The sequence below is a fragment of the Nicotiana tabacum genome, chromosome 16 (genome assembly GCF_000715075.1).
Source record: "Nicotiana tabacum cultivar K326 chromosome 16, ASM71507v2, whole genome shotgun sequence".
NCBI classification, from domain to species: domain Eukaryota; kingdom Viridiplantae; phylum Streptophyta; class Magnoliopsida; order Solanales; family Solanaceae; genus Nicotiana; species Nicotiana tabacum.
Window position 1 is genome coordinate 128,547,704 of NC_134095.1, and position 17,462 is coordinate 128,565,165.

Here is a 17,462-nt window from a genome sequence, read left to right on the forward strand (position 1 = left end):
TTGAAACTAATTAGAGGCTGCCAGCTATCCCATTTCTATTAGAAAGATGCTTTTAGGGGTTGTGCGAGGGAATAATTCCCTGATTTCAGTTTTCCAACACATGTCATTTAGGACAATAAATAGTACCCTTCTCTTCACTCAAAGGAGAGGCTGATACATATTTGAGACCTAAAAAAACCTTTTCTGAAAATCCAACTTACTCTTTCTATCAGTTTTTTGTTTTCTGCTTTTCACCTAAAGGTTTGGAGTGGTTTTCCTTGGAATTCCTGGATTTCTAATTTGAAATATGGCTTGATACTAAAGCTGTATATTGGCTGATACTGCTATTTCTTTGCTGCTGAATTACTTTGTCTCTATTTAGTAAGTTTGGATCCATCTCTGAGCAGCTAGGTACACACTCCATCATGTGCTTAAGTATGTGTAAATTTGATATAAGATAAATGCAAGTGTCCTTCTTCTGTCCCTGTTAATGTTGCTAGTTGTTGTGATGTGATTCATTCATATAAATGCAACAATGTCTAAACCTGCATTGACCTTGCAATTCTTTGTTCATTCAGTATTTGTTATGCTATGAAAAGATATGTTTTCTCGTGTGTGTTAATTATAGGAGCTGTCATCTGTTGGTTTAAATTGTGTAAATTGCTTGGTCGGTCTTATTCAATGTTCTGGTACCTGTTGGTTGAATTGATATGGTAATACAGCTAGTCGCATGTGTATAGCCCCGACCTTCGTGAATCTGATCTTTAACATGGCCAGATTCATGAATCTCAAAGCTAAAACAGAGTTTTTGTTTTCATTGTACGTAAAAGAGTTGGCAGCCTCCTGAAAGATCATTGCTGGGAATTTCACTTATAGCTAATAAAGTAATCATTAGATAGTTTAGAATAAGTTGGTTTACCATTCCGTAGCTAAGTTTTTTTTTCTTTTTTGTTCAATCAAGAGTTGGTATTCGATGATCCACAGTCTATTGTTACTGTCAAGTGGACATGGAATTTCAATATAAACAGATGTTGATGTATAAAGTATGGCTGGAAAGTGTGATTTTAGTTTAATTACCTTTTAGTAGCGATTGAATGTGTAACAATGTATCCACTGTATTGCACTCTATGTTGTGGGTATGGAAACATGAAAAACACACCTTAACAGGAATTAGATCAAATATTGGGGGGGCCAATTTAGGCCGAATGACACCCCGCCTGTTTGGCCTAGGGTCTAGTTTGGTAGTTCACCCTATATCCGCATGAAAACATGTACTAATATTGTTCACATCTTTTAGATATCATAAATGAGAAGCATGATTTGGATGCTAATGTTTTATTTATGTTATCATGTGGTCATATGTTAATTTGACTCTATGTCCAATGCTGTATTTTAAGTCTTTATATGCTATATATTTTGGAATTTGTATGAAGCTGTGCCTAAGAAGGTAAATTGAGCCAGACTTGGAAACAACCCAAATAGAGTTGTGCATGTGAGTCTGGACACTTCAGGACATGGACCATGGAGTATAACCCAGTGTGAATTTACAGGAACTAATGTTTTCCAGCCTTTATTTTATTACAACTTTTCAGCAGGTTAATTAAAAACAAATGGCATTTCTCAATTTCTTAGGGTCAGCAGATTCGAACATATGGACTTTAGAATCAATGTGATTTAGAAATATAGACTTAAGGATCCATAACAATCAAATGAATCAGATATGCCTAGAGTTTGATTCTTAGTTTTTCTGGCAAACCTCATAAACTAGTATCAAAGAAGGGAATAATGAACCTCATAGTTTGCTTTAGGCACATAATTAAATCATCTTAATTACGGGTATGGTTCCCGTGGCGTGGTTGTGATACCTAATTTCAAATTAGTTTTTAAGTATGAATACTCGTAATTCACTTTAATTTGAGCACAAATCTTTTGAAATAAATTGAGGTGTGTCATTCAATCACATAGTCTATGGCCCTCACACCAATATCTTAACTAATGTAGAAAAATGCTTTGAACTCTCGTAGTTTTCTTTAGGCAGATTAATTAAATAAATTATCATAACTACGGGTACGGTTCCTGTGACGTAGTTGTGATACTTAATGTCCAAATTCGGGGGTATATTTATGTGACCCGGCCATAACAACTAATAATGTTAATAATTTAAACATGTTGTAAATCGTGGGTACGGTTCTCGTGAAACGATTTGCAATGTGTACCAAACAAACAAGTGTATGACAATCGTAACTTGTTCCAGAATAATTCCATTAATAATTAAAAGCGGTCAAAGGTTAAAGAATAGAATAGGTTTAAAAATATGCAATTAATAACATAATTAGGCCAATAATAATAGGTGAGCGATCGTGCTAGAACCATGGAACTCGGGAATACCTAACACCTTCTTCTAGATTAATATAATTTCTTACCCGTATTTTTGTATTTCACGGATTGTAAAAAAGAGTCAAACTTCCTCGACTCAGGATTCTAAACTGGTGACTTGGGATACCATAAATATCCCAAGTGGTGACTCTGAATAAATAAATAATCTCGTTTCGATTTTGTCACTTTAATTGGTAAAACTCCCCTATACCCCTTCCGGGGTAGAAAAGAAGGTGTGACATAATTCATTCATTAATCTGTTCTGTAATAATTTTGTAACAAACAACTCTGGGGTATTTAGTAAAATTGGGAAGGGTTTCTCATTTTCATTTGCTAAATCGGGTAGAATCCTGCCTATAGGATCTCATTTGTACTGCTTTGTTTCATGCTTATAAGTCCTATGTTATGTTTACATGCTAGAGATCCTGCCTATTAGATTGATGTTATGATTTGTTAGAAATCTTGCCTTTAGGTGTATCAATCTGTCCAATAAACGTGTATTAGCAATCATGCCTATAGGATCAATATTCGGCTTAATTGTTTTCTGGTTCAATGTGTATAAATTCCTGCTCATATACTGCTCCATTCTAGAAATCATGCCTATAGGATAAAAATTAACTCAATGCTAGAAATCATGCCTATATGATTAAAATCAGTTCGATGCTAGAAATCATGCTTATATGATTAAAATTAGCTTATGGCTCGAAATTATGCCTATATGATTAAAATCAATTGAATGATAGAAATCATGCCTATATGGTAATAATCAGCACACTCGTAGAGGTCATGCATATAGGATTCTATTAACTGATTGGGAATTCGATTATCACTGTCAATCACTTATATAACATGCTTATAGGGCTGAACAATAATTCTGGACTTATGATTGTGATTTACTATTATGAAACACCTAGATATTGTACTGAACTAAAATCAGTAGGTAAATAGACGTAGGCCCTAACACTCGCATTAAGAACTATCTCTGCATACTGTTGCTCGCATGTTCATCACATAAATATCCTACCTATATGACTCTAAGATTAATAAAGCCTGCTAGATCAGTTGCTGCATTTGTTGTTTACATGAGGAGGTTAACGTGAGCCCATATATGCTTTTATTTGAAAAGTCCTAACTGTTTTGCTTGTCTCCTAGCATTTTACAATTTTGATAATCTTAGGCCTAGTCTAGGACCTTCCTAAATAGAGGTCCCAATGCCTCCAGGACCTTAGGTAAAGGATGGGTAGTGCACGCATAGGACACGAGTTAGAATCAACTAGAGCGCTTTTAGGTAAAAACTCAAAGATAGTAATCGGGTAGTAGGAGATGATAGTCTGTGCCCGCTGAATAATATGAGTAACACCTCTCTTCTTGGGGGAGTTACAAAGTATTATTTATATTGCGCGTGGTGATCCTATAGGCTAAACAATTTAGGACCCCCATCCTTACTAATAGTTTATTCGCTTCCTTAGACTAATTAGCATAATTTATGTTCGATCGGGACCCACCGTTGTGTACCTCGAGGGGTGCCTAACACCTTCCCTATGAGGAAATTTGAGCCCTTACCTGATCTATGGTGATGCAAACTGGTATAATCTGAGTTATTTGCTATAGGTGCCCTAACGCACCTTAATCTGTTAGGTGGCAACTCTATCAACCAATTCATTTTCCCTACTCTCTCAAAATGAGTGGTCAAATGTTGAAACCCACTTTCACAAGAAAAGGGGGCGCGACACTGCCCTGATGTTGTGGATCCAAGGCCTTCCGAGTAGGGCGTTGTACCTCATATCACCCTCGATTACATGGAAGTTTGTTTCTTGGATGGTCCCGGCCACGTTCACTAGCAAAATAATCTCACCTTTGGTGATTTCACTTGCCATGTTGAAGCTGTTAAGTACTCGGGTTGCAGGTACAATTTGATCTTGTAGGTCGAGTTGTTCTACGACCCTCGATCGACTAATGTTGGTCGAGCTACCTGGATTAATCAAAACACGTTTAATTTGAATTTTATTCATAAGGACATATATTACCAGTAGGTCGTTATGAGGTTTCTCGATCCCTTCTACATCCTCGTCGTTGAAAGACAAAGTCTCTTCCGGTAAGTAGTCATGTGTTCGCTTTTCCCTTGTGATTGTCACTTTGGTGCATTTAAATATCGATCCTTGAGAAATATCGACCCCTCCAATGATCACGTGAATCATGTTCTACAGTTCTTCTTGCTCGTTCTGTCTGTTTGAATCTCTGTTTCTGAAGTGGTTCTTTGCCCGATCACTTAAGAATTCCCGAAGGTGCCCCTCGTTGAACGATCAGGCTACTCCATCCCTTAGTTGTCTGCAATCTTCTGTTTTATGGCTATGAGTGCCATGATACTTTCATATTTGGTTTGAGTTTCTTTGGGCCGGATCAGTCTGTAGAGGTCGAGGACACCTGGTATCTTTGATACGACCAATGGCCGATACTATGGCGGAAACATCTACGCTAAAGTTATATTCTGACAATCGAGGTGCTTCTTTAGACCCGGCATCCCTATCGAAACCACTCTTGCTCATGAGCCCTCGGGAGCTCTATGCTCGATCATTCCGAATGGGGTTGTGTCCATGCTCGTTACTTCTCCGATCTCCACCGTATGGCTGATATTGGTCTCTGTTCGACTGCGGTTCCCGGTCGAAGACCCTTTTAACTCTGTCCACGGGCCTTTTGGGATAAACCAACCCGGTTGGGGACCCAGTTGATCATCCTCGACCATTATCTTCGACTAATAACGATTATGTACATCGACCCAAGTGACAACTGGATATTCGATCAAATTCTTTTTTAATTGTTATGAAGATATAGAACTCCGATCATTGAGACCTTGAGTGAATGCTTGAACAGCCTAATCATCGGTGACCGACGGAAAATCTATTCTCTCCATTTGGAACTAATATACGAACTCCCTGAGCATCCCGTTATCTCTCTGCCTTTCCTTGAATAGGTCTTATTTTCTTGCTGCAACCTTAATGGCTCCAGCGTGCGCCTTTATAAAGGAATCTGCAAGCATAGCAAATAAATCAATAGAATTGCGTGGTAAATTATGGTACCATATCATGGCACCCATTGATAGAGTTTCCCCGAATTTCTTCAGCAATACGGATTCAATTTCATCATCTTCCAAGTCATTTCCTTTGATGGTGCATGTATACGAGGTGACGTGCTCATTCGGATCAGTTGTCCCGTTATACTTCGAAATCTCGGGCATACGGAACTTCTTAGGGACTAGCTTCGGAGCCGCACTTGGGGGGAAGGGTTTTTGTACGAACTTTTTAGAATCTAGCCCTTTCAATATCGGAGGTGCCCCTGGGATTTGGTCGACTCTGGAATTATAAATTTCCACTTTCTTATCATTTTACTCGATCTTCTTTTCCCCAATCTTGATTCGCTTTGTCAGTTCCTCGAGACATCTTTACGATAGCAGGATTAGTCGCCATTTCTCCTCCATTTTATCTCTTTGGCACCGATTCGGTTCTATGAACAACTTCTTGTGATGGCCCGAGCTCGATCCTACTCGATGCACGATTCTAATTTTGGAGTTGTGCTATTGTAGCTTGTTGATTCTAAAATATTTCGAATATTATTCGAAGTCTAAATTCCTCTTTTTTTCACCGCTCTGTGCGTTTTTATCGGTTGTTCGAGCATCTCTGCGGACGCTATTTTCAGATCGACGCCCAAATTTCCATTAATGGCGATATGGGAGCTGACGTCGATAGGGTCCACGTCCGGAGCTCCATCGAGGTTGACTGGAGGTACTCCATTTCCTGGGGCGGTTATGTTTCCGTTCTCGCCGTGAAGACCAAGGCCATTGTCTGTGTGTGTGGGCGCTACTTGAGAGTTTGATATGTTGATCCTGGAATCAATGACACTTTAAAGAACAAGCGTAAAATAGTCTGTGTTACAAAAATTGTACCAGGCAATCACTATTATCCTTAGCCCCACGGTGGGCGACAAACTGTTTACCTTTAAAATTGGATAACAATTAAACTTATAAGTGGTTTTAAAGATATGTGATTTCACTTGGCACAAACTGATAAATGTGAAAATTAACGTAAGAAACTAACAGTAAAATAAATCAAAACAATGTGATGAATAATTGTGGCCCTCGAGCTAGATCGCCCTCGAACAACAAAGTATGCTAAAAGTATGAACCAAACAATAGAGCTTAAATGAAAAGATGTAATATACTGCTTTGATCTGCGAGAATGTATGTGATTACAAAATGATTAGGACCCTCTTTATATAGTAGAGGAATTCTTTTTGTGGTACAATTATAATTACAGAAGGAAATCCCATGATGGGCTAAATATCCGGTCTTGGCTTGATACGCGCCGAGGTTTCCGCCACAATCCTCGCCTGATCACGGCTATATCGGGTTTCTGTTATTCGACCTAGCAGGCTTCTCCGTTCTCATTCGATCTCTTTCTCGCTTCGGACTCGGTCACGGTTGATATCGATCTTGATCGGCCATTGCTCCACGAGCTTATTTATTCATCCTCGTATTATGATCCGATATAACTGAGGCCGAGCCTTAATCTATCACCTCGATTTCAGTCAGTCATACAAAATTAAGCAAGCTCAATTATAAAGCGGTATCCTTAAAAAGTTGTTTTATACCAAATTAAACAAATACTTAGCAAACTTCTTTTGAGGACAAAATGAGGAAAATAGTAAGTACCATTCAAGCTCATGGAGCAAATTATGCTAACTTAAGGATGAGGCGGGAGTTGGATTTAATTCCCTTTCTAACATACAAGGCTATTTGCTATGAAACGATCGTGCAGACTGAGGACTCACCAGTGTCTATAGGCTTCTTTCATCACGGCAAAGTATTGTCTAAGGACCAATATCATTGCTAGAAAATAGATCTTTACTCAATCATAGAGCTGCAAAAAGCTCCTGGAGAGTAGAAAGAAAGCTGAGCCATATATGATATGGAAAGTTAATAAAGGAAATTCATTATTTTGATGGCACTTAGGGGTGTACAAAGAAAATCGATAAATCGAATCAACCCGATAGTTCGAGTCAAACTGAGAGAAAAATTCGACTATGGTTTGGTTTGATTTGGTTTGGTGTTGGAAAAAAAATCCGACCATAATTGGTTTGATTTTAACTAAAGAAAGTCAAACCGAAACCAAACCAACTCGGCATTACATATATAGAAATTTTAGATATATTTAACATATAAATATACTTATTGTGATGTAATTTGTAAATATTTCTTAAACTTTTTTCATAATTTTATCATTTAAGGTATTATTTCAAGGTTGGACTTAGAACTTTTGAATGTTCCAATAAATTTTATAGTCATTAATATTAGTAACTTAAATAAGAGATAAATAATGCTAACAAAAGCCCAAACCAAAATCAAATCAATACTAATGCTAACAAAAGACAGTCAATTCAATACTACGAATGACAATGTATTGAATATCTATTTTTGTTTTGCAATAATTTAGATAAAAATATGTAACCTATTTTTATTTTTTCTTTAGCGTTTAATCATGTAATTAATACTCCCTTATTAGTCTACTTATTTTCGCATGACTTAGTACTTTTAGATTATGTTTATTTTTATTATTGTTTTTTAATTAGCAATATGTATATTACATAATTTTATTGTCTTTATTGTTGAATATTCTAGGATAATGCCATGACATATCTTAGTATTTTGTATTATTTTCTTGGAAAATACCTTATATAGTTATATCTTACCAGGATTAAAGAAATATTTTGAGCACAAGTTAAATGTTTTGTCCTACAAATATTTTACCGGAAAAAAACCCGAAAAACCTGAATAACCCGAAAACCCGATATTGAAAAACCCGAGTTTTATTGGTTTGGTCTTTAAATTAAATAACCCGACACAATTGGTTTGGTTTGGTAATTGCAAAATTCGAACCAACCCGACCTATGTAGCCCTAGGTGGCACAACCGGACAGGACTTGGTCCTTTAGCTCTTGTACTACAACCTGGAGGTAGATCAGGAGAGATTAAGGTCAAGGAATGCACTCAGGACAGTAGATGGAACTCCAACAAATTGTCTAAGATAGTCCATCCTAAATGCAAAGTCACATAGAACAGATTCATGTCTCTCGCACTTATGCAGACGATCAATGTTATTGGATCTTAGTTCTGATGGATAGTTCATTTGTTCTTCTGCTAGAGAGATCGGACAGAAATAAAAATGACACATTTTCTAGGCTATGGCACAAAGGAATTCCTTTTAAAGCTTTCCTCTGTTGGAGTATTCTGAAGAAAAAATTTCATTTGGATGATACTTTATCTAGATTTAGTCAAAATATTATTTCCAAATGCACTTGCTGTAGGTCCCCTCGATCAGAAACCACCTCTCACTTATTGAAAATGTGACAATTAAGAGTGTGGACCTAGTTTGCAAATGCCATGGGCATCAGGTTGGATTCTAACTAGATTAGAACCCTTCTTGGAGCTGGTGGGTGCATCAGTACAACAATTCATGCAAGATCCTTCCTATTTTCGTTACATAGGAACTATGGAAGAGAAAGTGTGCTTGTCAGGTACGGCCAAACTCAAACTACAGTATTTAGAGTTATTTAGCAGTTTATTTTCAACACAAGTTACTATTGATAAAACATTTTAAACACTATTCCCCTATTACTTATGGTGTTCCAGTTTACTGGTGTAATGAGAACACCATGCTTATCAATACAGATGGAGGCTTTTCATGGAGAGAGAAGCAAGCAGGAGCGAGAGGCGTAATGAGAGGGAAGATGGCTCAATGGTGCTTGCCCAAAGAAAAGCTCAACTACTACACTAACAACATGGCATTAAGTCTAGCCTGCACTAATTGACTTGAGATACAATCATTTTATGGGCTTATACTATGTCATACTGGAGATGGATTCAAAGATCATAATTGACATGATGGATGGGGTACACAAACCTTCATGGAAGCTTCAGCACTAGATTAGCAATATTCAAGAATGTCTTTGCAGTCCATTGCTTTAAATATAGTAGCTGATATTCCATCAAAGTAGGGGTCTAATCAAAGGCGAAACCGACTGCCGCTGCCGCTGCTTCTTCTTCTCCCTTCTCTTTTTCTTCTGCTTCTACTTCTGCTTCTACTTCTGCTGCTGCTTTGTCTTCTCCTTTCTCTTTTTCTTCTGCTACTGCTTCTTCTTCTACTTCTGCTGCTGCTTGGTCTTCTCCTTTCTCTTTTTCTTCTGCTACTGCTTCTTCTTCTACTTCTTCCTCTTTCTCTTCCTCTTCATATTCTCTTTGTTCCCTATTTTTTTAACAACAATAATTAATGTAACATAACATAATGATATAAACATATTCTGCAGTTATAACAACAATAACGTAATGAACTAAACTCATAAATTGAATTATCAGGAAAAAAATTAAAAAAGTAAAAAGAAAGACATACCGAGAGTAATGTGGAAAAATATAGACCTTGAGATTGTCACATCCTGAAGTTGTTTCTACTTCTTCCTTAATCTCCAAAGCTGAAGCCTTGACATTATCATCACAATAGAACACCTTGATTGTTGTAAGCGTTCCAATATCCGCAAAACTGTCAGGAATTTTCTCAAGCAATTCAACAGATCTTAGCACTAAACTCTCAAGCTTGGGAAATGATGATGATTCTGAGACATGCCATTCCCTAAGATGAACGCCTTGAAATTTTAAGATTCTGAGTACCGGGAACTCCATATCTCTCACGTCCCACTCATCTTGCTCGAATTTACACCCTTCATATATCAGTCTTTGAAGGTTGGGTAACCAAGCGATTGTGGAAGTTGCACTTGCTGGTATATTGACTTTTCGGAGGATCAGCTCTTTGAGACTTGAAGGAAAATAATAATTGGTGATATTACACATCGAACCAACCACGAGGGATTGAAGCTGTGTAAGAACATCCAATTTCAGAACTAGAGAGCTAGCTTCATCAATATCATTATCAGCTATCATGAGGAGAAGCTTTTGAAGATTGGGAAACCTCTCAATTAACTCTATATCGTCACGAAGTAAACACATGCCTTTAAAGGCCCTCAAATTCTCCATCTTAGACGGGCCTTCTTCAGAAACTGCAAATATCTCACGAGGTAAAAGTGTTAATAGGTCTACATGCTTTAGTTTCGTCATCTTCCAAATATGAGGTGTCGCCTCTACTATTCTCTCAGTATCCACCAGTAAAGTTTCCAGGTCGCACATGTGTGATACCCACTCGAAAAAAAACTTTTCAAAACACATTCCCAGGTATCTCAGGTAAACTAGTGATTGCAGTATATCTTCTATATTCGTATAATCCCCTGGAATGCAGTTCCTGAAATCCAACACTCTAAGAAGTCTAAAGTCTCCAACTGATGAGAAATGATACGAACGAGATAAATACTCTTTAGAAACAGTACCGTGAAAATTAGCCTCACTATTCCAAAAATCTCTATAAGCAAGAAAATCATCCACGTTATTAGTAACAAAGAACGATTTAAGTTCTTGTCCAAAAGATGTTCCTTTTTTGGAGCCGCTTGTGAGGAATCTATCTACTTCGTTGTTGAATCTCTGCAAATCACGACGAAGCTTATGGTCGAGGTGAATGCATACTCGATGTTCCTCATCATATGAAGGTTGATATTGGTTATTTGTCCCTATAACTTGCATGAACTTTTCTTCTTTAGTTTTGTTTAAGACAAAGTCACGCACTACATCATGAATTTGCAAGTACTTCACCTTGCCATCAAAGGCCGTCTTTGAAATCATTAGAAGGCTACTAGAAATTATATCGGTCAAGTAAGCTTCAGCTACCGCCTCCAATCCTCTCTCATCACTACATTGAACGAGGCCTTCGGCCATCCAGAGTAACATCAATTTAGATGCTCCAATTTTTTCATCCTCCCTAAATACTCCCATAGTCAGAAGGCAATGTCTCAAATGATCCGGTAAGTAGCGGTAACTTAACTGCAGTGCCAAGTTGCTCTCACTTTCAACTGCTCCAAGATGAGACTTTAAATTGTTTGCAACTTCACACCACTCTGAGACATTCCTTTCTTTCTTTGCCAGAATTCCACCAATCAAAACAATTGTAAGAGGCAGTCCTTTACAATATTCTGCAATTTGTACCCCAACATTCTCGAATTCAGGAGGGCAAGTTTCCTTTTGAAATGCTTTTTTCACCAACAATTTCCAGCTCGCTTCCCTTGTTAGGAATCGAGGGGAATAAGGATTGGTACAGTGCTCGACTTCCATTGCCACATGTTCAAGTCGAGTTGTTAACATGATTCTGCTTCCTTGTCTACCGATTGGAAAACATAATCTTAACTCATCCCATGCCTTTACTTCCCATACATCATCCAAGACAATGAGATATCTTTTGCCTATTAAACATTTGCGCAACATATCAGCTATGTCACTCTTCTTATCTCCATTGTACTTAACACCTGTCACTTGCTTATAGATGTCCCTCAACAGCTCTCTCACATCATATGATTGTGAAATGGTAACCCATGCTCGAACATCAAAGTGAGAAACAATAGAAGAATCTTTGAATATCTTTTTTGCCAAAGTGGTCTTTCCGAGACCAGGCATGCCAAAAATAGAGACAATATCCCGTTCCCTTATTCCTCTGGTCAGTAGCTTAATTATCTTCTCAGCATCATCCTCAAGCCCCACAGGTTCCTCTTCAGTTTCTTGAGTACTTGGTGTAGCAATCTCATTAATGTTGACATTCTCCATCCTAATTAGCTTGATCTCTTTTCGGGTTAAAATGCTTGCTGTCAGAGAGCAGTATGCCTAACAGGAGTAATAGTAATGACATGGTCAATCTCCAGTAAGCAATAAAAAAACCAGCAACTGTAGACAAAGACTATAAAGATCAGGAAAAAAATAGGTGCAAACAATGGTAATGCTCCAGTTAAGATTAGGAACTCTTAAAACCTAATGTAAAATTCTCCTTATGCATGAATTACATCAAGATATTCCCATTTTCAGATTCAGATTCCTTTACATAGATCTATAAATTCCCAATTCAATTAAACATTTACAGTTATACTTTATTTCATTCATTATTAATCCAGCTTATTAAATTTAGAATTCTGCATTCTATGACTAATATTTAAATATAGCGACATATTTCAAAGTAAATGAAATAGTAATAATTTTACAATCAATAACAGCACTGTATGAGTATAAATCCATGTTGTCTTAATTTAATTTTGAAACAAAAAATAGAAAAAAGAACTCATTGAAGTTTAAAAGCTGCTACCCTCCAATCTGAGACCAAGGAAATATGATTTCTATTCTTAAGCGAGAAAAACACTGACCTTCAATTCTATGAGGAGCGGAGAGCTTCTAATCTGCGGTGATAGAACTTAGAAGTTTAGTCAATTATTAGAGAGAAGGAAAAGGGCTTTCACATTGAAGAACCATTCTTTTTACCTACTGTGAGTCAATGAATGAGGCCTATTCACACTGTGAATCATTGAGAAATATACATATAACATTGTCCATGTTCAGATTCGGAATTTTTAATTATCAATGCCAGCTAGCTGTATATGTACAGTTTGAGTTTCTAATTTAGTAATCAGAGGAAAGGTTATTGCCCCTACCATCCAAACTCAAAAGTATTTCTAGAAATTGGTAGATTGTGGTATGCCACTATTTGGTAGCACAAAAGGTACGGGACACATTGGACTCCCTTTTTTACAAAGCAAATTCACATTTTAATACGACAGAATAATCTAAATGGCACTTATACTTGTCCCACTTTGTCATATCGGTCCCTATATTCCACAAAGTTTCATCCAGACATCTCTTCTCGTTCAAAACAACTCTTTTAAACCCTTCCGACCTCACGTTGTCTTCAACGATCCAACGTGGATGACACATCCATGTCCACCTCAAATTTTTTATGCCACATCATTATTTTTTCAATTCATTTCAGAATTTTCTACTTTATTTTTTATTTTATTTTCACTTCACTCCTCCCCTCTACTCTCTATTAGCGGTGTTCGTAAAAACCCGAAAAATCGGGCAAAACCGAAAACCAAACCAAACCGACCAAAAAAATCAATAATTTTTTATTTGGTTTTGGTTTTTAACTTTAAAAACCGGTCAAATTTGGTTTGGTATTGGTTTTAATCAGAAAAAAACGAAAAAAACCGAACTAAACCGACTATAGGATTAGCTATTTCAAATTTATTATTACACTTATATATATGTATATTTTTATACAAAGTTTCAAAAAATTTATGGTAAATGTTAATAGTTTGCACTTTTAGTATAGTTCTTTACCTTTACATTCTAGTTTGATTGGTAGATTTCTTTTGTTAAGTGTAAGAATCCATTTCGTATTAAAAATAATATATTTTCAATTGAGTCCTTAAATTATTCGTCACTATTTGATTAAATTATCATTAATATATCTTGGTAAATAATAGATTTCTCAATGGGCAATTGATTTGGTAGTGTTACATTGAAAATGTGGTCGCTGGAATATGTGTTTGGTAGTGTATGTCTTATATTTAAGAAAAAACCGACAAATAACCGAAAAAAACCAAAAACCCGACAAAACCCGACATAAACCGAATCGAGGAAAAACCGACTTAATTGATTTGGTTAGGTTCTAATATTTGAAAAAACAACTTATTTGGTTTGGTTTCTTTTTAGAGAAAAACCGATCCAAACCGAACCATGAACACTCTACTCTCTATCTCCTGTTATTCCCACCTGTATGCCGCCACCCTCACCACCCCGAACAGTCCCCCCTTCATTAATTCACCTTCGCAACCCCAAAAATTCTCTAGCTCTACCCCAAATACTCCCAGCAATCATTCTTCAAAATACTCATTGTCAAATGAAAACGAAAAAAAAAAAATCAAATAGATAATAGAATTAACACTTCCTAAATCCTTACAAATCACAGTCACCCTATCCGAAATAAAACGCTGGAATAAAATCCGAAATAAAACGCTGGAATCATGCTATTTCTATCTCATTAGAAACAGAGAATAAAAAAGAGGGGTTTGTGAATATCTGCTATAATTTTTCGAGAGATTAAAAATGAAAGAGGAACAATTGAAACTGCAGTCACTATAAAATCCAATAATTTTCACAAATCAAACAAGATTTGGGTGCTCACACGCCATTATAGATCAGATTCAGGCACCCCTTTTAGTATTTCTCGTCCGATTTGATTGAACTACTAGGGTTGTTTTATATTCTATTATGGAGGGGTGATACATAAGAAAAAATTATGGTGGTCATCGATGGTCTCCGCGCCGGTGATGGTTCGAACTTTTCCGGTGTGTTCTTCGCCCTTGATGGTTCGAAGGTTTCAGCTATAACCAGTGATGAATTTTCGACTAGCTCCGATGACATTCCTAGTCTGCTTGATTTTTTTTTGAACGAAGTTCCTGTTGATAACTTATCTTTATTCTAACAATTTTGCCTAAGAAAACAATGATGATTTTCTATCTTTGATTCTTATGAAAAGAAGAAGTTATGACAATGGCAGCAACACGAAGAGAACATGGGTTCTTCGCTAGTCTTCTTTTTTCTATTTTTCTTTTTTTTTTCTTTTCTAATTTTAGTCATTTTCTGCTGAATTATTGTATTCACGCTCTTTTTGCGCGTGTGTATCAATCATTTTAGCCACCTCAGCATTATTTACGCCACATAAGCTAGGTCAACGGTCAAAGGAGTTTAAAATAATGTGTTTTAATCACTATAAGTGTCTCGATGAAATTTTGTGGAGTATAGGGACCGGCATAACAAAGTGGATAAGTATAAGTATCATTTAGGTTATTCTCCCTTTTAATATCTTTATGGGTTTTTGGGGCACACTCATGCTTCCCACTTCCCCACTTTTTAAAAATCATTCTTATCTCTTCTTTCCACAAAGAAAAAAGAAAGAAAGACTCACTCTCACTCTCACTCTCACTCACTGATGTCTTGATATTATACTTCATTTATTTATTTATAAAGATATTCAAATTTTCATGAGCATGGCTTATGTATTTCTTCTTAAAAATGTTCTTAGAAATTATATGAATTAATTAATGATGCAAGTAAATTTCTAAAGTGTTAGTATTAGAGGCGTATTCAGGATTTTGAGATCATCGGTGCGCCATCTATAATTTTAACGTAATTTTTTATGCTTATCATAATGTCAATTGATGTAAGAAAATTTATATGTTTTGACTTATTAAAATTTATATGTTTATGAGTTATTATTAATTTTAAACATTATCCAAAGAGATAGACTATACTCTTTTTAAACCATTAAGTTTTTTACCATCAAAATTTAAAATAAAGAGAGAATTAAAATAGAATATTATTAAGAAGTTAATACTGTAAAAACAAAAATTTGTACAAATTTTATCGCGAAAAAGAAGCACAAAAATACCAAAAAATCTCAAAGCATAGGACTCATTCTTTATATGTGAACTGCTTACCCAAAGTTATAGACAAAAGTTCAATAATTTGAGTATATATTTCGTTATAAAAGTTATAGACAAAAGTTCAATAATTTGATTGGAATACAAATATGATTATGTGATAATTTAATTTGAAAAAAAATATTTAAGCAAGTCTCATCGAGTATTTAAGATCTTGTAGTCATATAAATTATTTATAGTGAAACAAATTTATAATAGTTCAAAATAGAGACAAATCTCAAATTAAAATAATACTAATAGCTACTATTCGAATCATTAATTTGTTAGTTACCATGAAATTTTGGAGAATTAATAGGATTGGTAATGCTGTCAAGAATCAAGATGAGAAAGAAAACGAAAACTAGAAAGGAGCAAAAAAGAAAAGTAGAACAAAAACCAGGAGAAGAGAGGAAGAGCTAAATAAAGTAAAATTATGAGTGCCCATCTGGGCTCGAACTTGAAGCACCTCTTGTTTTGACCATGGGTGACAACTGCACTACATAGTAAATTTTATCAAAAGTTATACAAGAAATCTATATGATCTATCAAGTAGGATGGGTTCACGTGCCCCACTTTCCTCAAGGTAAATCTGCCTCTGCATAGTATGAATAAGTTATATTGGAACAAAACAAGTTTACATAGAACAAAAGATATAATAAGGATTTATATAGTTGAATCCTAACTTGATAGAGATATAAGTATAGTTTAACTACAAGTGTACTATTTGGCTGCCTAAATATAATTACAGATTAAATTTTAAATAAAGTAATTCTCAAAACTTGAAAGTTAATATAATTAATGAATGAGACCTATTAACAACTGTGAATTATTAAGAAATATAATATTGTCCATATTCTGACTATGAATTTTAAATTATCAATGCCAGCTAGCTTTATATATATGTACAATCTAGTTTAGAATTTAGTAATGAGAAACGTATCTTAAAACACATAATCATATCTTATGTCACATTATTCAATGATTTAGCTGGTGAATTCGAGGAATTCTTTTAGTTTTACGTTATTGCCCCTATCAACCAAACTCCAAAATATTAGATTTGCACTGTGCACAAGAAAGTACAACTAAGTAGCGGACACATAATTTGTGAGTGGGAGACAACTTAATTATGTAGGAAGACTAAAGTGAGCCAATCTTGATAAAAAAAGATTAAGAGGGGGGGGGGGGGAGGGGTTGCGCAAAACTAAGAGGACGAAGCAGGTTGAAATTAGTTGTTGATAGTTAGGAGCTCAATCTGAAGGCCAAGGAATCAAGCTGCTCGAGAGTTATTAACATCTTAGCTTTTGTGGCATTTTGATTGTTGTGAACCAGCCCAGGTAGTCATTACACAGTAGTTTAATCTGAGATGATTAATGTCACTATTGCTCGTGCAGTCATGTTTGGAACCATTCACATGCTTAAAGTATGGCCAATGAAGTTTGCAGTTTCTTGTTATGATAGCAGCAGGTGTAGATGTTAATGGAAATAGGATGTACATTCTATTATAGGAGAGATTAAAACAGAAAAGGTGAATGAACTATTCACATGGTGAATCTACCAAAGAAGCTACGAGTAGATGGACGGCTAAAAATAATACCCCATCCGTTTCAATTTAAATGAGTTAGTTTGACTTGACAAAAAATTTAAGAGTAAAAAAAAAGACAG

The 17,462-nt window shown here is 35.8% G+C and overlaps 1 protein-coding gene and 1 long non-coding RNA gene across 3 annotated transcripts; one reads left to right on the forward strand and one right to left on the reverse strand.

The window, feature by feature from the left end:
- Window positions 1-109: 109 nt before the first annotated feature.
- Window positions 110-9,306, forward strand: LOC107781924 (uncharacterized). 2 transcript variants are annotated; one of them, XR_012700287.1, is made up of 3 exons: window positions 110-390; window positions 8,712-8,921; window positions 9,076-9,306. It is a non-coding gene; the product is annotated as an uncharacterized LOC107781924 (long non-coding RNA). The 2 variants fall into 2 exon arrangements; XR_001647114.2 differs by having other exon boundaries at window positions 153-390; window positions 8,549-8,921.
- LOC142170767 (putative late blight resistance protein homolog R1A-10) lies at window positions 8,965-12,862 on the reverse strand. Its single transcript, XM_075233348.1, has 3 exons — window positions 12,687-12,862; window positions 9,794-12,156; window positions 8,965-9,649 (listed from the first exon to the last, which is right to left on the reverse strand). The coding sequence occupies exons 2-3, from the start codon at window positions 12,097-12,099 to the stop codon at window positions 9,406-9,408; spliced, it is 2,550 nt and encodes an 849-aa protein (XP_075089449.1). The 5' UTR covers window positions 12,100-12,156; window positions 12,687-12,862; the 3' UTR covers window positions 8,965-9,405.
- Between the last annotated feature and the right edge of the window lie 4,600 nt (window positions 12,863-17,462).

Excerpts from the sequence above, each read along its gene's own strand:
- LOC142170767 (XM_075233348.1), bottom strand. The coding sequence starts at position 12,099 with ATGGAGAATGTCAACATTAATGAGATTGCTACACCAAGTACTCAAGAA. Across the intron at positions 9,650-9,793 it reads ATTTTTCCACATTACTCTCG|GGAACAAAGAGAATATGAAG; the intron begins GTATGTCTTTCT and ends TTAAAAAAATAG.